The 27,278-nt window shown below is 36.8% G+C and overlaps 1 protein-coding gene across 5 annotated transcripts in view; it reads right to left on the bottom strand.

Moving 5' to 3' along the window:
- Positions 1–27,278, bottom strand: part of CCSER1 (coiled-coil serine rich protein 1) — a 613,616-nt gene that overhangs the window by 115,465 nt on the left and 470,873 nt on the right. For 3 of the 5 annotated variants that reach the window (XM_077177071.1, XM_077177073.1, XM_077177072.1), the window contains one exon: positions 8,920–8,965. The exons of the other annotated variants lie outside the window; for them this stretch is intronic. In XM_077177071.1, the coding sequence (XP_077033186.1) occupies positions 8,920–8,965 (46 nt within the window). The remainder of the gene's footprint in view (positions 1–8,919; positions 8,966–27,278) is intronic. 5 annotated transcript variants of the gene reach the window in all.

Genomic DNA, 27,278 nt, shown 5'->3' with positions numbered 1-27,278 from the left:
TCTGAAAGAAGCAAAGTTCATATAATATACTATTTTAACAACCAAATGGAGGCAATTATTAGCATTTTAAAGATAAGGGATCTAAAAACGATTGTTACTTTACAGAAAAGCTTAACAAGGTTTTCTATACTGCTTTTATTGTATTTTCTTATAACAAATGCTTGAAATAGCTTCCAGAAAACATTCAGCAGATATTTATTTCCTGACAATAGATGACTCTAACAAAGCACATAAAAGCCTCTCATTCTTTCCCTGTGTGTTTGAACTTCAGCACTATGACCAAATGACAATAATGAATTGACTTTTCTATAAAAGCAAAGCAGCAGATACTTTGCAGATGTTAGAAATGAATGGATGAAAAGGAAAAAAATCTTCTTATAAAAACAAGTGCACTAGGAATAAATGGAGGTGATATTAAAAAAGCATTACATATAATGCTGCTTAAAACTGTATGATGCCAAATATTCATTTTTAGCAATCCATACCACATTAATTGTATTTATAGTTCCTGTAGATGAACTTGATAAATCCTTGTAGATAATTCAAGCATTAGCAATGTACTAAAAACATTAAAAACAAGTAATTCTAATTAGTGGTCCATGAAGCATATAAAATCCTTGTTGTTTATGGGAAAACAACAGCGTGAATCGTTTGTGTAGCTTCTCTCTAGAAAGGTACAGACTGTCTCTTGTCTGAGGGAGAGAACAGCAAAGAGGGCATTCACATACATGCTTGTATGACACAGAGAAATGGTGAATATTTTTACTCCAACATTTAACTCTTTTCAACCATCATGAAGCAGAATGTCTGTTGGTTTGCTTTTTCCACTACTGATAAAATGCAAAAGAGATTGCAATAATAATACTTGCAAAATCTCAGAAGAGAAATGTGGGACAAAAAGTTATGCCACGTTGATTAAAGGCAGTGGTTTTTAAAATCGATTCAATGGATTCAAATACAATACAGAAAACTGTTAAATGGTTCAACAGCTGTATCAGAAGAATAAAAATGCCATAGTCCATTACTCAGCCTATATGCCTTTAGCAATGCCAAAAAAAGCATGTTCTTTTTATCTCTGGTCACATATGTAACAACCAGCAGTGTGGCAGGAAGTGCAGTTCCACAGAATTTCTCCACTGCATTCAGTGGATGCTAATGGGAATGTCTTGGAAACTTCTGAACACTGACTTGCCTATTAAGCCTTTCAGTAATTTAAAAAACAATCTTTAGCACTCCCAAATTTCATTAATCCTCTGAATACAGAACTGCTGACCAAAACAATGAATACAACAGTTTTACACTTAAGTACATGAGAGAAAAGCACTATTCATTGTAATGATTAACCAAAAAGGAAATGCAGTCTCCATAATTGTAAATGCTGAATGTCACTCAAGGTAACTAAAATACAAGTGTCTAGGCTGTAAGTCATCATAAAACTATTTTGTAACTCCTCACATCTTGGAATATTTTTTTTTTCATGACTGCACATATAAATGAGAAAAACATGGGAAAGCATGTTCCTTAAATTCTGCCTGAGACTGCTTTATTCAAGCCTGCTCCAACATCAATGAGAAGACTGGTATCTGAAGCCATGAAGTCTCTGACAATCAAAGGTCCTGAGAAAGAGTCTTTCAGCCTCAGGTTTCATATTTTCTGAGCAGAAACGTTCACTCTTCTTCACTTTCATTCTATCATATCCTTTCTCTATCAGTTTCTTCCACTGGAAGCCTTATTTTGAATTTCTATGTTTCTATTTCTTCTACCCTACTGTTCTCATAAATGACATAAAGCAAGTAATTTTTCTTCATTTTCCTGATGCTTTTCTTCTATAAACATCTGGTAACTATGTGATCAACAGAATATTTATAAAAAACAAACAGCTAAGCTGGTAGTAGGACAAGTTTTTCACAGCAAAATTTATCAACAGGCAATCTGAAAGTATGTATCACTATTATTATAGCACAATAGATGGTCACTGGAGAAAGAGAAAGATGTTTTTTTGTGTGGAAAAGTCCAGGAACAGCAGTAATATTACAGTGGGCTAATGGGAAGCACTGAATGAGGGAAATTACTCCACTGACAAAGCCTAAGTTAACACGGCTACACTGACAAGTCATTACAATTCAAATATAGCTCTCAAAAAAAAATCACTGTCAGATTTTAGATAACTGACTAATCAGAAATAGGATTACTTTGAGATGCAATTTATTCAGAATAAATGAAACTCTTGAGTTTACTCCTAAAGGAGATCTATCAAAGATTCAATTTCATTACTCAAAATTGAGTTAGGTGAATAAGGGACTCTTCAGTTTGATGCCTGAATTAAAGTGATCAGATCAATCAGAAATATTTTGTTAGGCCTAGAATTAAATATTAATTTAATTGAAGAATTATTTACTGCGTTAACCTTATTTTTAGAATTAAAAAAAGTATCACCATTTGGAAAAGTCAATCTCATTTGGAAAACCTGAAAGCAATCATTAGCCACTTAAAAAAATAAATTACTAGGTTTAGTAGCTTAAGTTTCTTAGATTAACCGCACATGAATTGGAAAACAAAAAATAAACCTGAAAGAAAGCTGCATCTTCAGCAGCTGTGCATTTTTTCCCTTCTTTCCATCAACAGAAGTGCTTCCCAAATTACAGACTCAGAAGCCTTGGCTGGAAGGGGCTTCTTGAAGTTTTCCTTCACTGCCTTCTGTTTGTGACAGACACAAATTCCAGCATTAGAGACATGGAATTGTCAACTCTCTGTTCATGGAACAGCTTAAGGAATTTCTGTGTAAAGTATAGAGCTCTGGTTTTTTAGGAAAGGAGTTATGAATAATTTTAACCACATAATTTTTTCTGAGATGCTAGAGGGAAAGATCGTACAGACTGTCTTCCATTTTGTATTAACCACAGACATAGTCACCACAGAAATTACTGATAAAAATTAAAAAAACCCCAACAACTTAAGAGTGTAAACTACATCTGTTGGAAGCTGCCATTTCTGCTTCTTTTCATGGGAACAAAGAGTTTACAGACCTCCAGAATATTAAAGGGTTTAATACAGAAATTACTTCAAAGTAAGCCTTTACTAATAAAATTTTAGTTATTTTATGGAAGTTTTCAAGAGAAAATTTTCAGAAACATTCAATTACAGGAAGTTGAGGCAGCTCAAGGAGCCCAGAAAAAGCTTTCTTTTGAAAATCTCATAATGGTTTAAAATTTACTTAGCAGGAGCCTCCTTAATTTCAACGGATTACATAATTTTTCATCTCTTAACTTTCAAAATAAGACCAAAACAATGTATCTCATTTTTACATGCTATAAATGGTACTGAAAGCAAGGACAACAAACAGAAAAAAAGCAATTGTTCAAGCTCATGGCTTCCATACTCTCTCTTGACTGAGGTGCAATCAGGTCCAAGAATTCAGAGCAGAATAGGAAGAAGTGATTATGCCTGAATTTAGTGAACCTTGCCCTGATAGACTGTTTCTTCCAAAGATGAAAGATTAAGTTTTTGAAGGGCTGTTGTAGCTAAACCAGACACAGAATCTGATTTTTAATCAAATTATGGCCACAGCCATTTTTCCATGCTCACTGATAAATCAGCCAAGATGGTCAATGCCACAGTAAGACAGCAACAACACATTTGTTTTCTTCTTCCATATTCAGATGAAGTCTGCAAATCAAACTGGCATTCAAGGCACCAATGTACACAGCAGTCCAATAAATACTACTCTCCCTCACCAAGCACAAATCGATAAATAACAAAATTATCCTTCTTTTCAATCATGGAATGAGGAAACAAAGGCAAATAAAATCCACATGTTAAGCTGTCACATAGAAACATTTATTTCTATTTTATATCTAAGTTCGATGGTTTTTATTAGTGGGTTCCAAATTTGCTAAATGAAATCTCCAGTCTCCAATGTTTTAAAATAATCACTTGAAAAAAATTTTCATTGTCCTAATGTTGTTTCCATGGAAACAGGAATGAAAGCAGAAGCTGCTGTCAAAAGAATTAGAATTCTCTCCCACAAATGAAAGACTTAAAAATAATAATAATGTATTAATAAAACAATTGTCAGAATAACATTTTCTCATTTTGCAAAAGCAGAGCATGATCTGACATTCACTGGAATTAATAGGGCTAGAACTTTTGATTATATTACAATAAGCCTAAATCACTAAGAACATATTACTGAGGTAAAAACCTGATCAAAAGATCATTCAGCTAAACAGATAATTTTCAGATGAAGTTTTAAATTGAATTCAGCAGGTGACTGTCAGATGAGGCCTTTTTTGGAAATTAGGAATTATGAGCCAAAAATGTAAACCAATATATACTGAGGATTATTACTATTTACATAATTTATTTCTAATCCTGTTGTTTAATTTTCTTGACAGTGAATGAACACCTGACTGGAAGTTTTTCACAATTAGTCAGATACAGTTCTATGCTCTAGCCAAACAGTAATGGAATATATATCTCAGCTTAATATTCTATAGCATTTTTTCTAGAGTCAGATGTTCAGTCTGGAAAACTCTCATCTGGCCTATGACTGGAAGGTGAGTTTTGCACCCTTCTGTGACGATAAAACTTCCTTATAAAGCTCAAAATACACTGATCTATTTTCCTAAGCTTTTATAAAGCATTGCTTTAACCAAGATGATTTTGATCACCTCTGCAAGACAATGATTGCCAGTATTTTTCCCAAGAGACTCTGTTTTCCCTGGTATGCAGCCTATTCATCATGAATTTCATTAAAATTCTGAAATGAAACATTTCAAATCTTTTCATTCACAACTTATTCATTTATCACAACCACCTTGGATTTTTCTCTTTAACAGAAAACCACTCCATTGAAAAAGGATTCTTTCTCTGCAAAAAACCATGAATCAAAAAAGTAGTTAACTTCTCAGCATTTTCTTTTTTCCTTGTTTTCTCCTTCTGGTTGACCAAAGAAGCTGTCTAGTGCTTTGAAAAATAACTTGACAGTGGACAAGTACAACTGTCTACATTAGGAACTTAACTCTTCTAATTTCAGTTCTACATATTTTCTGCTGTCATTAAAATCACCACAATTTAAAACTCTGATGTATTTGTATTCGTCCTAATCAATTAAACTTTGTGAGAGTGTGACATTAAAATACCATTTATAAGCCAGCCAAGAAGCCCTGAATTTTGATATCAGGTTGGTTTATTTTTAATGCTTTATTGTATGAAATTCCAAACTTAGAAGATTAGTTTAGCTGCACTCAGTTCTGGCATTTTTCTTATCATTAGATGGTATGAAATTCTTTGGCTATTATATGGCTATTGCAAGCACCTGATCCATTTTTTTTCTGTCTGTGAAGTTGATTGTCAGGTACCACATTGCTGTATTGATTTTTGATGCCTTCCTACTCTGTTTCAGGAACATTATAGCAAGGTTCTATTCTATTACAGCAAGGTTCTTTCTATGCTATTTCTTCTCATTGATTTCTTCTAAATAGTGCTGATCAAAACAGGTAAGCATTTTTCATTTCCCAAATTATATGTAAATGATAATATATATTTTTAAAAAGTACTACCACTGTCACATTCGATTAGCAGTTACTTTCAGTCTGAGGACGTTTGAGGTCAAATAAAGAAAAATGTTTGGAATAAGTCTTTACAAAAAGGACCACAGATATGTTTTTATATAAACACTTGGTCATCTGGTGCAAGATTCACTGCGCTTTAACACATGATATAAACCTACAATCCTGACTCTCACATATACTTTTGCAGGACAATGGTGCAGTTTGAAGGAAATCCTGCAACAAACCAAAGTATTTTCAGAATTGTGGTGTTTACTCTACTCCCTGTATTTCAATGGCGTATTTATGCTTGCACTCCATGTGATGAACAAGCAACAGGAGAAAACATGAGAGCTTTCTGCTCCCTAAAGCAATTATACTGCAATTCTTCAAAAAAAATCTGCAGCTACATTTTATTTAGTCATAACTGTATTTTGCAAATCTGTGTTTTGCCTTTAGGTCAGCAGCACTCCCATGACCAAAGCTCTGTCAGACAGCTATTGTTAAACTTTTGAGGACATCTGAATTGACCCTGGACTCCCTTTTCAGTTTATCCTCACTCCTTGCATCTTATTTTGTTGCTAATTACAGATGCTCTCATATTTTTTGTTAGTTTGAATTGTACCTTCCTTTCTTCCCCACTCCTGGCTTTATTGTAAAATAGAAACTAAGTTGCAATCTATTTAAATTCAAAAGACAAGTTTTCATCTTGTGGAAAGGAGACCTGACTCTCATATTGCAATTTATTTGCTATCGGTATACTCAGTGTCTCAGAGTTTATAACCAGAGTGTTAAAATTTCCTATTAGTAGAAATTTATTTTAAAATGGCTTATAAACAGCAACTCAGTCTCAACCACTCATTGCTTTTCCACATTTCACCAGCAGCTCCTCTGGCCTGTGAGCTCCAAAAGCAAATGTCATAACACAGCACTGGCACAGAAGGCACTCAATGTCCACAACAGCTCTGGGTGCCCAGAGGTGACTTCCCAGTGCCTTCCAACACCACCACTGAACCCCCCTGGTCTCTCTGGAGGTGAAACAGCCACAAGTGCCCAGCAGTCTAAAACATCTTGCATGAACTGAGATCAGACTACTCTTGCCTTTTCCACTGCCGTAGAGTTACTGTAGGATCACTGGTCACAGCACCTGGAAGGAAACATCCCTGCTACCTTTCAGTTTCAGTGTAATAGGACACAGCACTTGTTCAGTAGCACTGCTGCTCTGGATTTCCACACATCCTCATTTCCCATTTTGGCACATGAACAGTAACATCCAATACTTTGCAAGGACCAAAAAAGTTACTCCCAATTACTGGAAGACAAGCTCAGGATGTGCAAGCTCTAATTTTAGCTTTCTGTTATAACTTTACCACAACATATTCATAGTTCCATACAATCTTTGCCTACCAGAACACATGAAAGAAGGAAACAGCTGGCTGAAATTATTCACTTAGATATTATGAGTTCCCTTATTTACAGGGTGGTTTTTGTTTCCTTTTGCTTCACAGTTAAGCCATTGACACATTCTATATATGCTGCTTTAAACTTCTCACATCTCACCATTTCAGCAATGTTAGCTTTATTTTATCAAGAAAAAGTGGAAATTCTGACCACTTCTTCCAGCCTACCCATACACATAATTAACCCAACCATTATCCATTCCTCTGTGTATTTCAGAGCTCTGCATCTTCATTTTGTTACACATCTGTCTTTGCCAGATAAAACATGTTCTGTGCTTTCCACACCTTCCCTTATGTTCAAATCCCTCACACTTCATTCTGTGACACTTCATCATTCACCTCAAACAGAGGCTCCATACAAGGAAGGAAGTGGACACGCTGATTTTTTATAACTAAGCATGTTAAAGCATGTTGCTTCAATGTGTTCCCAAAGTCTCCACTGAGGTTGTCAATCATATAAATTAGTAGCAGGACTAATTTAAATGAGAGTAAGCCAGCCAGAAATTCAAATTTCATTTTAGGAGACTGCTAAGTGACATACATATTGGGTGAAAAATAACTTCAACATTGTTTTTTTCTGAAGGACACAGTGATAATATTTATTGTTTCCACCACACCTTAAATAACTGTAATAGGAGCACAATTATATTTCATGAAGAGTGCTACATCTTGGTATTTTTTCCTTCCCTTAGTGTCAGTTGAATAGGAACATCATAGATAATTGCACAAAAGAAAGGACAGTCATATACAGATCATATTTTTGTTACTTTTGCAAGACCCACACTCACAGACAAACGCCTTATGTTTTCCTAGGAATACACAAGAGCAGCACCAGTGAATTCACACAAGCAACATGTTTCAAGACTGCCAACAATGGAGCATCAGTCAAACTGCACTGTACTTATGAATAAGCCTGTAATGTTATACTGCAATGAGTCTGTTTCACATTCAGCGGTGTGATGCAGTGCACAGTAATTATAATAATGCAGTGCATGGCTGTAGCTCATTATATGCATGTGGAAGACACCAACGTCTTTAGGATGAAAATTAACTCAAGGTAGGAGGAGAAAGACAGAAATAAGGAATGTAAGAAAGTCCTCATCTCAAAGTCTGATGGTATTCTAAGGATCTATACATTCAATATGCATACTCACGCAAACACTGTTAATGCAGCAGAGAGATCATCTGGAATTAGAATGCAAGCCTTTCTCTTATTTTTTTTCCATTTTTAAAAATATATAGCACATTTTGTTTGTGGTTTCTTGGGGTTTTGGTGAATGACAGTGGAATTTATTTTAATTTAAAAGAAAGATAATTTATCATCAATAATTCCAATGGATTTTTAAAAAAAATGAATGAAATCCCTTTCTAAAAGTTCCCTTTTCTCCTCAACTCAGCAGATGGACTTGTTCTTCAAATTAATTAGAAGGAAAGTCCTATAAGGAATACAACTTGTCTCAGTAACATCTGCCTTATACCATATTGTTTGATTTTCCATTTCTTTGTTTTCTGAGGTCCAGATTTTTTTCATCTGTTCAATAGAGAAATTAATTTGAAGAATAGGAAAAAGAGATTCTTTAGTTTTAACAGTATTACTCATTAGAATGTTGCACACATGATCTGGTAACATTATTCCCCTCCAGACTTTGAGTCATTATGGCATTTTCTTCCCTGCTTGCAAGTCTACTGTGCACAGCGCAGCCCCATTTCATGATGTGTTGAACGAAACACAACGAAGAAATAAAGATGGGGTCAATAGAAGCTGTTAGCTACAAACACATTACAGGCAATATACAACACCAGTGGTTGAATATTGACCTCAGGGCATTAACTCTAGATCAGCATGCCATGCTACAGCACATGAACACATAGTCATCTTTACAACACAGAGCGGAATTTAAGAGACTCACATAATTGCCTGCGAGAAGGTACAGGAGCACTTCCCAATGCTGTGCCCTGTAAATAAAACACATTTTTTTTTTTTTTTTGGAGCAAAGGATGTCAGATTAACAGCAGCAGCAAATGAAAAAAATGACAGGACATGAAGAAAATGAAGGCAGTGAATAGAAATAGAGACTGTTTAGATAGAGGAGTTTATTATTATTGAAGAACTGCAGTTCCTATTTTCAGATAAACATAAATTATAGTGGAGAATGTTCTATGAGTAATCCACCCATCACTGAACACAATGAACCAAAAAGAGAGAAAAGGGAGAGAAAGAAAGAAGACAGGAAAAAAGTATCAGCATAAGACAGGCATGCTCACACTTGTCAAAAATTAAATTTGATGGAAAGGACAATGTACAGAGTATATATTAATATGAATTCCTTTACAGTAAGAGTCTGACATTGAGCCTTACAAGAAGGCTCAATGACACCAATGTCTTAGCTGATACTGTCACTGCTTGAAGGTACATTTCAAACAGGTAGGAAGGAGAGTGTGCACAGTACTGCTTGGTTCCTGACACTTCCTCCTCATCTTGTCTCTCTTTCACGTCCTCACAGTTTCATGCCAGCTGACAGGAAGCAGCTCTATTAAACTCCTGATCAATACACACAGTATGCTCTTCCAATAGATAGAGTGTTTCATCTTTTGTGCATTATGCCAGCAATTACCACACATCTCTGAAATACCAGATGTGCATGTAAACAAAACAAGAACCAAACACCAAGCAAGTCACACCCATTAAGATCTGTAGGCAAATCTCTTCCCAGTGTGATACTCTATTCCCACAATATCTCTCAGCCCACTCCCTCCCAAACCAACAAATCAATCCCAGAAAAAACAAACTAATAACAGAAAGAAAGGAGATGACTAGGTAAAGAGAAACTATCATATAGAAAATTTGAAAAGCACTGTTAAAACAATGTTGTCTCATTCTGAATCTACATCATGAATCAGAGCTTTGTTTTGAGTTGATGTCCGAGACTGCATCCTCCCTCCCAATGTAAAAGGACCTACTGATCAATTGGACTGGGTAGCCAAGGAGTACTAATGACAGTAATATTTATATTGGAAGTATTGCCTTAAAAATAACTGATCAAACACCTGAAGCTTATGAGTCTTGAGTGAATTTTGGCTTCCATTTTGACTTTCATCATCTTTTTGAAGTCAAGGCTGGGAGCTGATTTACCAGACATTTAGACAGGGATAGGCTATCTCCAATTATCTCAGAGATAATTTTCTCTTTCAGGTCTTGTGTAATTCCATTTTCCTTTGCCTAGGATGAGTGAAGCATATATATGCATATCTAGAGAGCCCTGTAGAAGAGCCACCTTTACATTACTGATTCCCATACCACATTTTAAGGAAAACCAGGATATATAGGATCATTATTCACTTGGATATCATGGCTGTGCCACTGAGACCACAGTTTGCCATGCTGTGGCCTCACGCAGTGCAGGGTAGCTCAGCAGAAACCATTTGTCTCACTACACCCCAAGCTTGTCACTCCAAAACTCTCTCCTGAAACTGCAGTAAGAGGTCACAGTCACAGTAACAAGGAGCCAAGGGGGCAAGCAGGTGTTAACTTGTGCTGGGACAGCAAAAAAACCACTAGCTTCACCCCTTGTTTTCAAGGTTGCCAGGTAGCCAGGAAAAGGCAGCAAGCTGTCCTATTTGTCAGGAAAACATGCAAACAGGCTGTGTGTTCAAAGTCCTTTCCTCCAGGGCAGACAGTGCCCTACAAGTGCACTGTCCCTCAGCCCCACAGTTTTTTTATGGGATTATTTCAGGTACCCATCAAGACCCGGAAGCCTCTGAAAGTGTCAGGTTGCTTTATTTATAACACCTGGCCTATTCAGAAGGCCAATGAGGGCAGTTTCTAGGACTGCCTTGCACATGAACACAGTATGACAAGAAAATACACCTCCTTAGGTCTTGATTCCTGCCTACATCTTATAGCCTTTGTCATAAAATATATTGAGATTTCAGTCTGAAGTGCCTGCTGGCCTGGGAGGGCCAGGGTGACTTAAGGCTTAAGTACTCTATTCAGTCAGATTAATTTATTTAATATTTATCATAGCCAGTGGAAGAAGGGCACAGACTAATTTTTCTATACATTCCTTTGCCATGCAATTCAGTGCTACAGCTTTTGTTCCTCAAAAGGGAAAAGTAAGAGAGGCTTTTATCTTTTCCACCTTCATATAACATATCTGCAGCATCCCCTCATTGTTAATGCAGGAATGTTTGATTCCCCAAGACAGCTCCAAAGTGAATGTGGATTTTATGCTCCAGACAAGCAGATACACAGTTGTTCCGTTTACATTGCTTCAGTCAGTCATTCCTAACTTCTTTCCACTTAGCTTTCAGAAATGCAATCAGAACATTACAAAATGCAGTTCTTTTTGAAAACACTATCAATTTTTAATCTTGTCAAGGTGAGAGTATGACACAGTTTCTGTCAGAAGTCGCAGTTAAGTATTTGCTGAAAACTCCAATGAACTCTGTAAGGGAATAGGGCATTTAGTTCCCACTGCTGTTTTGTTTCTCACATCCTCACGTTGAACAAAAGTTACTGTCAGCTTTTCAAAGTAATGACTGAAAACACCAACCAGTCTAAATATTTATGACTGTAGCTATTCTGGGACAACAGTAGCAAGGAAGTCCAAATGAAAAGGACTCATAATTCCACCTTTTCAACAAAGGAAAACATCCAAGTATGTATTAGTTTGCTGTTCAAAGGAAGTATTATATTTTTCACTAAAAATACTTTACCAATTTTATGTTTCTTACAACTGTCTGAATTCTGAAGTTGTGATTTCACCTGATATTAACTGAATATAGTGACTGAAGTCCTATGGGTTCACCTTGAGCAACTCGAATATCTGTGTATTGCAATATATGAAACAATCAAATCAATACAGCTAAATACCCCCTCTACTGCATAACTACACAAATATTGCTGTTCTTTTTGTCACTTTCCATGAGGAATCTCCACAAAGATGTGTACTGACAATAGACCAATCAATGCCAGAAATAAATAGAAGAGCTTGCTACCCATCAAATGAATGTTTTTCCAACAAATGCCCTCTCTTCCCTTAGAGCACAAACCCACCTACTACATGGTTAAAAGGCAGATTAAAAAAAACCCAAACACATATCCCCTCCAAACAACCCAAAACCTCTAAACCATCCCACCCCCATGTTATGACTTTAAAAGAGGCTAACTCATGATATGCAACATTTTCCCTAGCACATAGTAGTTTGGCATGAACTTTGAATATGAACTTACCCCTTTTTTCTCATCACCGAATGTTTCAGAACACTGCTATGAACTAAAATGAACAGTTTTAGAAGACAGGATATACTGAAGTCTTAGTTATTACCACATAAAAAAAAAGTCAATTGATCTCACAACTGTTAAGAAAGATAATTTCACATCAGTACATGATGGCAAAATACCACTGTAAGATTTCCTAGAGACAGAAAGACTTGCTGCATCACTCCCACATTCTGCTGTAAGAGCAGAATATGTTTCTTTCATAAAGAGAGTAAGTATTAAAGTGGTAAGATGTGCTTCGGTGCGATGGCTTTCAGTTGCATTACACAGCACTTCACCAGAGCATGTATCAATGAAGTGACACACAAAGTACTCTGGTGCTACTCTGAGCTCAGGACTGACAGCTCAGTAAAAGCTGCCTGAAGAAGGATCTACTACTTTTCCAATGCAATATCTCTGAAAAGGTTTCACATATTTAAGTTAATTCAATATAATTACATGAGCGTGTCATCAGATATGGTGCCACCAGATTCTAAGAGATGCAGACTTCTATCCAACTTCAGGTTCTATCTTCAAAGTTCCAATTTTTGTGCAACAAACTTATTCATGAACACCTTCTCGATAGTTGGATTTCACTGTACGCACTCAACCTGCACTCATTTCGGTTTCAAGTTTTTTATCATCTTGTTGGAAAAATCTGCTTTTTGTCACATGGCCTATTTTTTGTGTGAGCTGATTCAATAGGACTATGTCAGTTACAATAGCTTTGACCTGTTTTCTACCTGAAATTCATACACTGCCTTTTAGTCTTAACTCCATTTATAATTTAAAAAAATATCCCACTTAAAAATTTGTTTTAAAGAATTTCCATTTAAAATTTTAAGTGCTGAGACCACTTCTACTTATGTAGAAACCATCCATCCTTTAGGCTCATTTTGACAAGTTGAATACATAGAGGGGGAGAACCTGAGACTTTGGAAAATAAATTATCTGCATAAATAGAAATGAAAAATCAGAGTCAAAGCAGTAGTGTTAAAAAGGAACATCAGCATTTTAAAGCCAAGCTCAACTTTTTAGAAAGATAGGATTAGAAAATGCTAAAAAACCTCAATAACCCCCCCCCATTATTTTTCACAGAGAATTGTTTACAACTTAATCTCTTCTATAGCATTATCCAACTTTAATAATGGCCAACATTCAGTCTTTACATTCTCTCTGATGAAAAACTGCTTATCATTTGTGTCTTTTTCCCTTATTAGATTTCTGATCACAATGTGCTTTACCTTTAACAAAGAAAGAAGAAAAAAATGTTTTGTTCCTGTGGTGGCATAAAATAACGTAAGGCCTTCATACAATTCCAAAATATTTAAATGTACATGCAATTGAAGATGATATAATCACATACATTCATTTTCATTTTTTTGAAAGCTATGCCAGGCACGAACAAAATTACTAAAAGAAAATATCTCCAAGAGCAAATGTGGCTCCATAGACTATAGATATAGTAATATAAATATGTTCCTCCTCAAAACATATTCCAAACTGAACTTATAGCTCACTAAGGAAGATGTATTTCCATCTTAAAGTTATCAGTAAATATTTTACTAGCAGTCTCTTGGCGCACTTTCAACTCTGAATCAACATTTACATGCACTTTTCAGCAATCTGCTTCCACATATAAGTGAAGGATCCTAAAATACACTTTCACACCAGAGTTTGGATTGCAGTCTCATAAAGGCCAAACTACAATACTACCTTAGATCTAGATACAATCAGACAAGAGAGTAACAATCTTTCTGGGTATTTACAGTCCCTTACCTGATAGTGTAGGATAGCTGTTTCAAAAGGACAATCCAAGGAATTTCTGTGTACAGACAGCTTCCTCTCCAACTTGAATGTTTCCTTGTACAACCTCCCAAGAAACAAAAACCTGCTCAAATTGCTTAGGTAGACATTTCTAATAAATTGTGGATCTCTGCATGCCCCAACATCTGCTAAAATACTGTTCATACATTTAAAGAAAACTTTTTGTAAGCATAATACAAAAAGTAAATAGGAAAATATTAATTCATTTGCAGACATCTCATTCACACTACAGACCTTATGTTACATTAATTGCTCATTCAATTGATCTCCTGATTCTTTCTCCTTTTGGGAGATTTGACTTAAGGGGATTTGAATTTTGCTGTCCCAGCCTTCAGTTTTACACAAGTTGTTTTAGAGCCACCCTGCTTTGCTCATTTAAGTCTTTTGTGAACTTGATTTTTCAGGTCTCTTAGGCACAAATGCTTACGATGTCTTTTATTTAAAGCATATCCTCTGTATACACTTCACTAAAAGTGTTCCTATTTTTGGGCTGTGCATTGGAAATTCAGACTGAATTTCCAATGGGCAGCTTCAGTACTTAGTCAACTTCCACCCCTTCTCCCATTCTTCTAAGCCCCTTGCTCCTGCCAAAAGCCACCCTTCTGCTGACAGGCTGATCCAGGCTGATCCCATGTATTTAGGTCCTCTTAAGTGAACCAAGTTTACCACTGATTTTACCACAAGACTTTTTTGTCTTGTACCTGGTTTATCACTATGACATCCAACTCTGCAAAGTGAAGTTCAGCCATTGTTTGCCAAAACCAATAAACAACAAAGTAATTCACTGCATTATATAGCAAGTCAATTTGGTGTCTGTTTTAAGGACAATTAGAGACCTTCAATGCTATGAATTGCCACATACAACAGACAGTGTGTCACAGAAGAATAAAACTCCCCATCATTTAAATTTATTTCATTTCAGAAAAATACTTTTTGCTGATGTGTGTTTAGCACAGGGCTCTAGATGGCTTAAGGAGTCCTGGGTTACCTCAGTGCCTCTCAGTTCACATTCCCTTTCCAGGTGGAGTGGCTGTCATTCCTTATGCGAACAGTCTACCTGGAAGCAACCCCTGTGGGTGGATCTGATATTCTCCAGGGGCAGACACAGTGATTCTGAGACATGGCCACACTGGGCTGGGTTGTTGTGTTTTTTTGAAGACTGCTCTTATTTAGCACTAAGTTGCTCACTGCATCAACCATAGGAAACTTTCTTCAGTAGATTCCAAGGGAGGCAAAAAGACTAATTATTCTGTTTGTGATGTTAATTATTTTCACACCCCATTTTTAGCTATTGTTTTTGCCTACACAACTATCTTCAGAGATATACATATGCATTAGAGGTGCATACAGAACATTCAAAAACCACTTCAAAAATACATATGATATAGATGTATGCATAGCCTACTGATTTCTTGTTACACAACTCACACCATTCTTCCAGTTGAGAGAGACCTTTGCTGGTCACATAGTTCCCCCTCTTGCTCAAAGCCCCTTGTCAACAATGAATTTTGACTTAACCACCCCTAAATAAAAATTTCAATAGAGTAAGGGCAGAGACCATTGGATGATTATATCTAGATCAGAAAATAATGCTGCAGTAAATGTTTGTACAAAGCTTAACTAAATGCCTAGGGATTCATATTCCAATTTTAATTTAATCAGAACATAATGCTGAAGCACACAGTTACAGCTACCTTTTCAGCTCAGTTCATATTTTGCCTAGAGATCATTTACTTTTTAAAAAAACCCTCTGTGGTTTCACAAAAAACAACGTTAATGCTAAAAAGAAATTTATGACAATGAACAACAGTGCTGGTTTTGGCTGGAGTAGAGTTAATTTTCTTCACAGTGGCTGGCATGGGGCTACTTTTTGGATTTGTGCAGAACACAGGTTCAATAATATAGAAATATTTGTGCTACTGCTGAGCAGTGTTAAAAAGACTCAAGGCCTTTTCTGGTTCTTGTACTCCCATGCTGGAAGGGCAATTGGAGTGCACAGGAAGCTGTAAGGAAACCCAGACAGGAAAGGTGACCCAAAGTGACCAAAGAGATATTCCATGTCCTATGAAATCATGGCCAATGTATAAAGAGGGAGGAAGCAGGAGAAAGGGGAGGACATTTGGAGGGATGGTGTTTGTCTTCACAAGCCACCATTACTCATGGTGTGGCCCTGCTCTCCTGGGGATGGCTGAACACCTGCCTGCCCATGGGAGGCACAGAATAATTCCTTGGTTTGCTTTGCTTGCATGTGTGGCTTTTGCTTTATCTGTTAAACTGATACTGTCTGTATCTCAATCCATGAGTTTTCTGTCTTTGCCCTTCTGGCTCTCTCCCTGATCCCAGTAGTGAGGAACTGGGTGAGTGGCTGTGTGGTTTGCTGGCTGGGGTCAAAAAATGATAAAAATGTTTGAACTTTGGACTTTTCTCCCTCTTGCAAGCCTCAAATCAATTCACATGCCTAGAAAGCGCAGATCTGCAATGTCTACTTTGCCACGCTACATAAATCCTTCCACATCCATAAATACTTCCACAGTACTGTACATTGTTTCCTGTAATTGTCACTGTCAGAAATATCCCAGCAAGTCAAACTCATTTTCCTATTTTTAAGAGATGAATATGAAGCTTGTACAAATCACCATAAATGTGCTTACCAGTGCCACTTTTGATGTGATTACATTACAGGTCTGACCAAAAGTCACTGGAAGTTTTTCTCATCCTAAAGTATATTCTTCTTGTGTAAGCTCAAGCACAGTATAGAGCCTTCTCTGAATAAATCACTTGTCCACATGAGGGCAGGTACTCACAATCCACAAAGTAGGAGAATAATTATAAAAGTTTCCATTAAATTAAATTAATTTAAATGTTATTTGTAACAAATGATATATGTAGCTAACATCAATAACTCATTAATATAAATAACATGAGTTATTACACTAATTGAATGGCTCTATTAGGAATGTGGATTATTCTTAAAAAATAATTATCTACAAATAAAAGTAATCATATGATTATACACAAAGAAAGATGACTGACTGGCAAGAAAGAAAATGAATGGTTAATAAAAGTTGAAATATGGCCTCCATGTCAGGGCTCCTGGACCTAACTGGTAAATGCTCACATTACAACAAAGCACTGCTGCAGGGGTGTGGGGATGAGATAGGCAAGGAGGTAGAAAACATTATCATCCTTATCCAGTAGAAAAAAATAAGGAAGATTGGATACAAGTTCTTCTCTTATGCCCAAAGCTGAAGCAAACTGTTATTTGAGAAAGATTTTGTTGCTGAGTGTATGTTAATCTGTATTACCTTCAAACACAAGGCTCCTTTTTTCAGTCTGCTGATTCAGCTTCTTTACAAAATCAAATTAAAATATAAAAAAAACACATCCTACACAAAAAGGGGACATGATTCTAGATACATTTCATTTTGATTTTTCTTTTACAGGCAGTATGACAAGCTCTCAGAATTTAATTTCCAATTGCCTGGTAGTAAACATCTTAATTTCTCAGCTCCCAAAGACAGTTATCTTTTTTGACTATTCTTTTCCCTTAAAAAGAAAATATTTCTTTTTTTTTCCAAATTGTGCAGATGGGAGTATCTTGCCAGTTAAACCTTACAAATAATAATAATTATAAAAATCCCATTAGGAAAATTAAAACCACAAAAATTTTTTATGATTCCTGTGTCTAAACCACAGTCTGATTAATCTGCTCATACTTTGATCCACTTTTTCAACATCTGAACTTTTCAATTGATACAATAAAAAATGATTCTTTGTTGAACAGATGGTCAGTCACAAAAGTTTGCTTTAGATTTAGCTGTGCTAACTGTTTCTTGTCTTTGTTTTCATGTAATTGTATATATATGTGTGAGTTAATTTGACCAATATTCACCTGACTAATACAGTATTTCACCTTTTCTGGCATGTCCAGATGCAGGTCAGGGATAAGGGGAACCCCTCAGGGGCCTACTGGGACCAGTACTGTTGAATATCTTCATTAAAGGTGGGGTTGAGTGCACCCTCAGCAGGTTTGCAGAGCACACCAAGCTGAGTGGGGCGTTTGACACACCTGAAGAAGAGAGGGACCTGGACAAGCTTGAGAAGTGGGCCCATGTGAATCTCACTTTAACAAGACCACGTATCAGGTGCTGCACCTGGGTCAAGTCACTCCCCAGTACCATCCTGGAGGATGAACAGATCAGAGCAGCCCTGCCCAGAAGGACTTGGGGTGCTGGGGGATGAGAGACTGGGCATGACCCAGCAATGCATGCCTACAGCTCAGAAAGCCACAAGTGTCCTGGGCTGCATCCAGAGCAGTGTGGGCAGCAGGGGAGGGAGGGGATTCTGCCCCTCTGCTCTGCTCAGACCCCACCTGCAGGGCTGCATCAGCTCTGGGGTCCCAGCACAGGAAGGACATGGACAGGGATTGGGTCCAGAGGAGGGTCACCAAGACAATCAGAGGGATGGAGCATCTCTCCTATGAGGAAAGGCTGAGAGAGTTGGGTTACTCAGCCTGGAGAAGAGAAGGCTCCAGGGAGACCTTATAGCAACCTTCAAATACCTAAGGAGGGCCTGCAAGAAAGATGGGGACAGATCACAGTAGGGCCTGCTGCAATAGGACAAGGGGTAATGCTTTTAAACTGAAGGAAGGTCACAATGAGGGTTAGGTTAGATACAAAGAAGAAGTTTTTTTACAAGGATGGTGGTAAAACACCGGCACAAGCTGCCCGAAGAAGTTGTGGATATCTCACATGTGGAAACAATCTTGACCAGGTTGGATGGGGCTCTGAGCAACCTTTGGAAACTTCTGATCCTGTTGAAGATGTTCCTGCTCATTGTAGGGGAATTGGACTGGATGGCCTTTAAAGGTCCCTTCCAACCCAAACAATTCTATGATTCTATATAATATAGGGCTACCCATCAGCTTTTTACAGAGGCATTTTAGCACAGTGTTTCAAGAACACCTTATTTGTTTATGGAATTTATTGCAAAAACCCCATAAACCCACAACACAGCTGCAGGGTTACCAACCTGTGTGGTGCTATTAATATTTTCCTGTTCCTATTTGATTTTATACTTCTTTCAGTGTGAGGGCTGGCACACCTTTCAAACACACACTCTCTATTTCATTTGAGTCTGACCCTTCCCCAGCATTTATCTAAAAATAATCAGCCGAACACTATTTTTTCCAACCTCATACAAAAGCATTTTCAAAACAAGTGAATGCCTTGTAACTACATTAAAACATTTTGAACATAACTCAATCCCCTGCCTCTGTTGCTTGTCAGATGCCCTGATATCTCATTAATGCATATTTTCCTAAGAATACCATGCTGTGTGCTTCACACAAAGCATGTGTGGTACAACAAAACATAATTTGGCACAAATAATTTCTTCCTTCCCACACTCTGCAATTGAACTAATATTTTTATGCAGTCCCAAAATGGAAAAGTCTTTTTAGCACTTAATATATTAAAATTCACTACTCTCATTAGATCTGCTGCTAGTATACATGCAATAATAAATTCCAACTTTTTACTGAATGGACAGTAGGATATGAAGAGAAAAAGTGTACCTATTTTACTAAGATTTATCAACGAAACATGAAATAAGAGAAAACTGTAGGTGTGGAAAAAAATGAAGAAACAGAAGAAATGGACAAACCTGGGAGGAGGTGATGGCCAAGGAGTCTGCTTCTCTTATTAGAACCAGTAACAATGCCAAGTCAAGAGCTCAGATACAGCTTATGGATGATGACGTGTGGAAATTACTTCTAATAAATGTAGGTTGAAACATGACTGAAAGTAAGACAGATGATATTTCTACTTGGAACTCCAAACTGCCGTGAACATTTTGGGTTTTGGTTTGGGGATCTTTGCAATTCTCATTTGATTAGAAGTCAGTGCAGCCAGAGACATACTCAAGCTGTGTTGAGACTTCTAACTGAAATTTCATAACTTCCCAAATCACAGGGATAACCACTACAAAACAGAGGAGATTAGATATGGAAAAAAAAGAGCAACTATTGAAAAGGAGGTTATTAAACACTGTAGAATTCAAACCTGAATGACAAGGCAAGAAGTTACAAGGTTTGTTTGTTTTTTTTTTTTTTTTTTAGCCTTGAGGCTACTGTCAAGGAAAGTTCACTAGCTATTTAGTATAGAATATCAGCTATGATGAACAAAACTGTCCTAGAGTGAATGTTATAATAACAAACATGGGTTTTCAAAATGCTTTCCCTCTCCTTTTAGAGAATGTCTACTATGATGAGGAGGAGGTATTACCAAGAACATGAAGAATAAACACAGCCACTCGTCTGGGGGTTCAAAGCATATTTTTTCTGTCTCCCAAATTAACAAACATATAAATTAATAAAAAGAAATCAAAGGAAAAAAACCCTACTCATCCTTTAACTTTCAATATGCTCTATGCCTTAGAATTCAAAAGTTATTTGTGTAAAGTATATTTGTCATCCCATCAAAGAACTTGCCCTTGAGTACTTCTTATCAATATGCATCTTATCAAAACAAGTGATTTACTATTATAAACAAAAAATTTATTAGCACTACAAAAACTATTTAAAAGCTGCCAAGACATAATTAACAGTAACTAATGTTACATTTAGAAATCAAACTCTCATTTACATATTATCCAGTCCTAATGATGCACCTTCAAACAGAGAACCCTTTTGAACAGAATTGCTTATTTTGAAGTTAAAATCTCATGATTAAAATTGCTTATTTCACTGCCCATTAAAAAACATATTTGAGAATGAAAAATTATTGGGAATTTTATGGCACACAGCACTTCAATATTTTGGCAAATGACTCCATCATTAGCTTGCAGGGAAGAGAGGTGCAGCTCTAACTGTACTTTGAATAACTTTAAATATTTGTATACACACATACACAAGACTTCTCATGGCAACCCCTACCACCCAAACAGGAATCTTCTTTTTCTCCAAGAGAATATATAACACCTCCTCACACCTGCTCACTACTTCCTGAGTCAGACACACAGCAGGAAAAATTTTACACTATCCTTGCCTTGACAAGCTCTTCAACTTCTTTTCACTAACTCAAAAAGACTCTGATATAGAAAAGGCAGAGAATGCATGGTGAAGAGGTAACACTTGCCAAGAAACCAGATTTATTAAGTAACCCTTCTCTGCCCTCTACATGGTACCTACAGTCACAGAAGGAAGGGTGGATGGGAAAATAATCTACAGTGTACAGACAGGGCAGGGGCAAACAAGTAGATTTGAAAGCGCTGTTGTCTTTCAAATTCTACTCACCTCCAAGACTTTAAAATCTTCACAAAATCCAGGAGAGGTAGAGAAAAAATTTAAAAAAAGGAAGAAAAAAAAATTTGCATAGCAAGCTGTACCTCTCAAAGTCCAAGAAGGAATTAAGGTAATTAAAGTATGAAAGTCCTCCAGTTTGCAGCATGTCAGTGGAGCTTCATCCTACTGTGAAGCACATGCAAAGACAAACTCAAATAGAAACCAGAACTGCCCAGAAAATAAATGCTACATGGTACATGAAGGTAACTTCAGTGAAAAAAGCCCCAAAGCCCCAGTAAATATTCAATGCAGGAACCAAAGGAAAAAAGCACAAGACAGGTCAAGAAAAGATGAGTTCAAAGGTTTTTGAGATCAGCAAAGACACATATCACCCAGTCAAATATAAGCAAGAAAACCAGAGGAGAAGCAATCTAAAAAGGAGAATCACTTGAGTTTGTTGACCCTGCAGCAACTGATACAGTCAAAATAGACATGAAGAATGGGAACTGAAGAGCTGTAGCTCAGAATGTCAGTAATTTCCTGTTTTCTTGTGCTTTACAAATATGGATGAGGCTGCCAAGGCCTTCCTTCTGCTCCCACAGAGAACCTGGGCTGTGCCCAGGATCAAGAGGTGGAAGGCTAATGCACTGACCTGCACCACTGGCTCACCACTTCCATACAAATCTTCACAGGTCTCATGTGAATAACTGTGTCTAGCTGAGCTAGTGCTAGTTAAAATGTGCCAAAACCAATTAGTGAATAAAGATGCTGCTATAGCAACAGCATCTAATTTTCCAATTAGTAATAATTGCTGAAACACCTGCCATAAAACATAAATACATTTGGATTGGGGGGTCTCTGAAACAAACTTTGCTTTTAAGTTTCTTTTCTTTCTCTTTTTTTAAGTTGACCTTTATCATAATAATGAAAGAGAAGGAAGTGCTCTTTTTACTGTAACATAATACAGATAGATAAAGTATTATTTATTTTTAAGGGAGCCCCAAGAACGTGTCCTAAAGTCTTAAACTAATTATCTATGCTGTGCTTAGATATTCCCAGGCAAGAAAAAAATCCAGATGGCACTCAGTTTACAAAGCAGAGCAGGGCAATGAATGCAATATTGAAATACCACCTGTAGGATGGAAATGCTCTGACTCACAGAGGTAAAGGCAAAGCAGTAGCAGCAGTGCCACAGTACATTCAGTGCTACGGTATGCAGCAGTGCTACAGTAAACAATTGTGGGATCAGGCACTGGAAATGGGACTCACATTTGCTCTGTGTTACATCTCAGAGATTTTTTAGCACTCTTTTGTATCAGCCACCACCCACCCACAGACTGGACTGAAGTCAGAAATCTAATGCTGATTTCCACTCTTAGACAGCACTGCATGAGAGTGCACATGGTCTTCCAGTACTTCAATTTTCTGTAGTTCAAACATTTACCCTCGCTCTCCACCTGTGAAGACACTAAACCCCAGGGCAACTATACAATCAAGTCCTTCCAGGTTCCAGTGAGGTAGAAGCAAGTGTGCCACTTTTTCCTCTGCAGAGAAATGATTGATCATACAACAGCGCAGCAATTCAGACTGTAAAAGACCAGCCACATACTAATTCCCTGCTTGTAAGAGCCTAAAATCACCCATAAGGATTCCCACTTAAGCCTCTTCAGAGACCCTAATCAGAGTGAACATAAGCAGTTAATCAGAAAGGCAAGTTTCCCCACAAATGTAAGAAATTCCCAAATGGCCAAGCCCAGCAGCGCTTTTTGAAACAGCAGCAGCGGTAACTGCAACAAACAGATGTTGTTGTTTCACACAGATAAGTTTTAACAAACACGTAAAGACATGGCTCAAAAACATTATTTCTGTACCACAATGGAATTTTAACCTTTTTTTTTTTTAATTATTACTGGAACAGGAAAGGAGAGCAACAGTCATAAATGACAAATTTACACTTTAAGCAATATACACTGCTCATTGCATTTACATTTTTAAACTGGTTATGCCATCTGTTGGGACCAACAGAAACAATTTGTATTTTTTTTTTCCTGGGGGCTTTTTAGCTTATCAAAATAAGCTCGATTTTTTTGTTCAATAATATGATCTAAGTAACTTTTTACAGAAGTGCCCTCTCAGTTACATGCTACTGTATCATGCTTCAGAGTTTAAAATAATGTGTTAGCTTCAATAGTTTACATAAAATCATGCTGCTTGCCAAGTTATTATTCCTGAGCTCTAAAGGGGCATCTTTGGATAGAGGGACTTATCTAAAAATGACTGTTTCATTAAGCAAGTCACTTTCACATCACCTTTGAAAGATGCTGTCACAACAATACATTTTGAGATAACAGTTTCTGATAAAGGCTCTCCCAGCATGATGAATTATGCTCACACTCTGAATGCCTAGAAATAAGATGTGCTCCTGTTAGGTGTTTAAATGATACTAAGGCCCATAAGGTGCCATGGAAACTATTGGAAATCTTACCATTGAAATGAATGCAAAATTGTGTCAAGATTGAAGAAAAGCCTTAGCTGTTCCATTAATCCCCATAAGGGGCTGTTTTTTTCCCTGATTTATTTCAGCCTCTGCAGAACTGGCTTTTCATCCTGATAGCACCTTCCAGGACTTCTATAAGCCAAAAGAACATGTAGACTAAAGAACAAACCAACCAACCCTCTGAACAGCCAACTAATCAAAACCATCCTATTTGCTATTACACAGCAACAAAATTCATTGTAATTTCAGTTTATGACCAGATTATCATAGAAGGCCTTCCTCCTGTATTTCTAAATCAGGCAGAAAATTCAGTGTGCTTGAAATGAAGGAAGAACTCCTTCAACCCAAATTTTTGGCAGTTTTTAATATATTGTATTTATGAGACTATTTTTGGCTGTAAAAAAACAGAAATGTTTTCTGAACTTTTACACTGGTGCAGGACATAAGGCCACGTGCTTTAAGCATTGGTAATCTCATTGACACTGATAAAATTATTCATGCTTTGAAAATTAAGTGATTAAGTATGTTTTTACATTTTTTTTCCTGAATCGGACCTCTAGGTAAGAGGCTTAGCAAACTGAACACGCTGTGCACAGCTTTTACATTACGGACTCAGCTCTAAAACAGCTCAAGAAGTCAAGCATACTGTTTATCTCTGGTATTTTTTTAACATGTTCTTCTTTCAGGGGGACAAGTATGAATGGTGCTCCCTGAAAATGCCCAGGCTAGCATGAGAAGTGAAGGGGTGAGAAGATAGGCAATTACTTCACAAAAGGACAGATCTACAAATAATTGACAACAGGCTACACTGCGGGGAATGAGCTGAGTTAAGGTTTGTACCGTGAATTAAGATTTAATGAGTCCCCGGGCAAGCTTTATCAAAGAAACTAAAGGGAAAAAAAAAAAAGACTGCTTGATCATGGATTAGCTAAATGAAACTGCTACGTATGTTAAAAATAAAATCTATCCAAGACAAAGTGACCTTGAACATTTAGCCATAGCCCCAGCCATCAGGAGGTAAAGTACTCTCTTATTTCAATGTAATGATGAATTGGCTGCAACAAAAATAAAACTACATTGTAAGAGTATTGCCAAATCAGAGGATCATATTTGTAATATGTGTTTTCTGATAATAAGAGATTGCAAGTATGTTTTTTTTTTTCTTTATGGAAAGGTTTTAAAAAAGGAACAGCTTTTTAAAACAAGTATAATAATCAATTAAATGTACAAAAGTTTTAATAGACTTCCTTTTATTTCTTTATACCCTCACAGAAACAGTAATCTTAAATCAGATGGGCACCATATTACATCCAACACACAAATACAACTACCAAAGATAATTATCTAAATGATGGTAAGAGTTCAGTGCACAAAGGGATTATTTTCCTTTAATAACTACACTGAGGACCTGGTTTTCAGGACAGAGCAAATAGAGTTTATTGATTGATGCAGATTTATCATAGCCATAAAGCAGTCATTTGAACAAAACATTTCAGTTTGTCACACAAGTAATTCCATTTCCTATTTCCAACCAATGATAATTTTAAATATAAGTGATGGTACATTATTTGTGGAGCTGGGAACTAGAGGTCTCAAAATTGCAAATTTGAGAACATTTTTCAACAGTTTTTCTTCTATATTAGACAAAAATTGACACAGAAAATAGCGGGGAACATTCTGTTCCCAACAAACTGAAGTCATCCTTGTAAGACATAATCACAGCCCAGATTTCAAGTGCCATAATTGCTGACTAAGAACACAGCTAGTAAGGAGAAAAAGCATGATCCAATGTCTTCTGAAAAAGCTCATTGCATATTGCATGTTTCACAAAATAACAGCAAAAATGGCAATTTTATTCTGTTTAAGAGACGCAATGTTCTTCTCAATGTAAAAGTGTGGGACAGAAAGTTCTCTTTGGGAAGGCAAGAAATTAAAAACACCTTTGTTTTTTGTTAATAGGATCACAGTCAAAGGCAAGCCCAGAGGCATAAACCTGATGAGAAGCATTAGAGCTTTTCCCCATGACTTGATGGAAGTTGTAGGAGTACCTCACCATGCTCAAGTCCAGATTAGACAGATCAGGCTCAATCCCCTTTTCTATTCCCCAGCAAGAATCATTAAGTTGCAATCATGTCCTAGCAGTGGCAAGAATTTAAGGCTGTAGAAACATTTTCAGAAGCAAAGTATTTAATCATTTTAAGGGAAGGTCCCTCACAAATTATTACGGAAAAGCGGATTTATAAAATGTACAATATAGCAACAAAGGTAAGAATCTTTACTCTTTCTACCCTCAGAGATTAGTTTTTCTATAGAAATGAGACCCTAAGAGATTAGCTTTCTTCTGCATTGAACAAATATAAAATTTTAACATTATTGAAGCTACTTGTTGTATAAACATGGTATTTAATAGGTGGTAATATAACTACTTGCCATAACTAGAGAAGAGCAATGCAGTTTAAACACCAATCTATAAACACCACAAAAAGGTAGCAGTAAAGAAAGCAGATGTCTTCATAATTTAATGTAAAACAGTATCATCAGACTACAACTCTTAAATGCTGTAAATTTTTCCCTCCTTCCCCTGCACTTACTTGAAATAGCTGAAAAAAATGCTCATTTTTATTTGCTATGAGAACCATGGTCAGTAAGTAAAGACTTCGAGATCCCCACAAGATATGGGCTACTAACAATAGTAAACAAAGAGCCCTTCCCTAAAATGACATGATCTCAAAAACAAGAACACATTTACATTTCTCTATTCAGGAGACAAATTATCAAGTGAATAATTCCCCCCCCCCCCTAATTCTACTCATTCAATGCTAGAATTTTTTTTTTAGATGCAGTCTTCAAAAATCACAAAATACTTGTACATCAAATAGAGGCAGTAAATCGTGGCCTTGATCAAAGGAATTTGGCTTTTGGCTTTCTTCTTTTGCTTTCTCCTTTTCATAATGCAGCTGCTAGCAGCTGCCCTTAGTTTCAACAAACTTTTGGGTGCATGGTCCCTATCAATCAGCACAAAGACTCATTAAAGACAAACAAGGTGAAAGAAAATCCAACAACATGAGAAAAATTCTGATCCAATGATGCCAGCAGCAAAACTTCTATTTCTGTGTGATCAGCACCATCGTCTCCAGGCAATTCCCCAGAGAGAGGTAAAGCAGTCTAATGGTTTCAGCTCAAGTCAGGAAATGTGCACAACTGCCAGATTTCAGGTACGACCCCGAGCAAGTCACACAGCTCCTCTCAATCTTCTCATTTGTAGCACACAGATCTGGCAAAATGTACGCTGCCATAAAATAGCTAAGCATGATTATTGATTTTTGCCTTATGAAAGGCAACAGTACAGAACTCAACTGAAGAACACTGTATCCCAGAGCTAGTAAGCAGGAGAATCTGGGAA

Source organism: Agelaius phoeniceus, chromosome 4 (assembly GCF_051311805.1).
Source record: "Agelaius phoeniceus isolate bAgePho1 chromosome 4, bAgePho1.hap1, whole genome shotgun sequence".
NCBI lineage: Eukaryota > Metazoa > Chordata > Aves > Passeriformes > Icteridae > Agelaius > Agelaius phoeniceus.
Note: the sequence above shows the minus strand (reverse complement) of the source record. Positions and strands in the feature narration are given on the sequence as shown.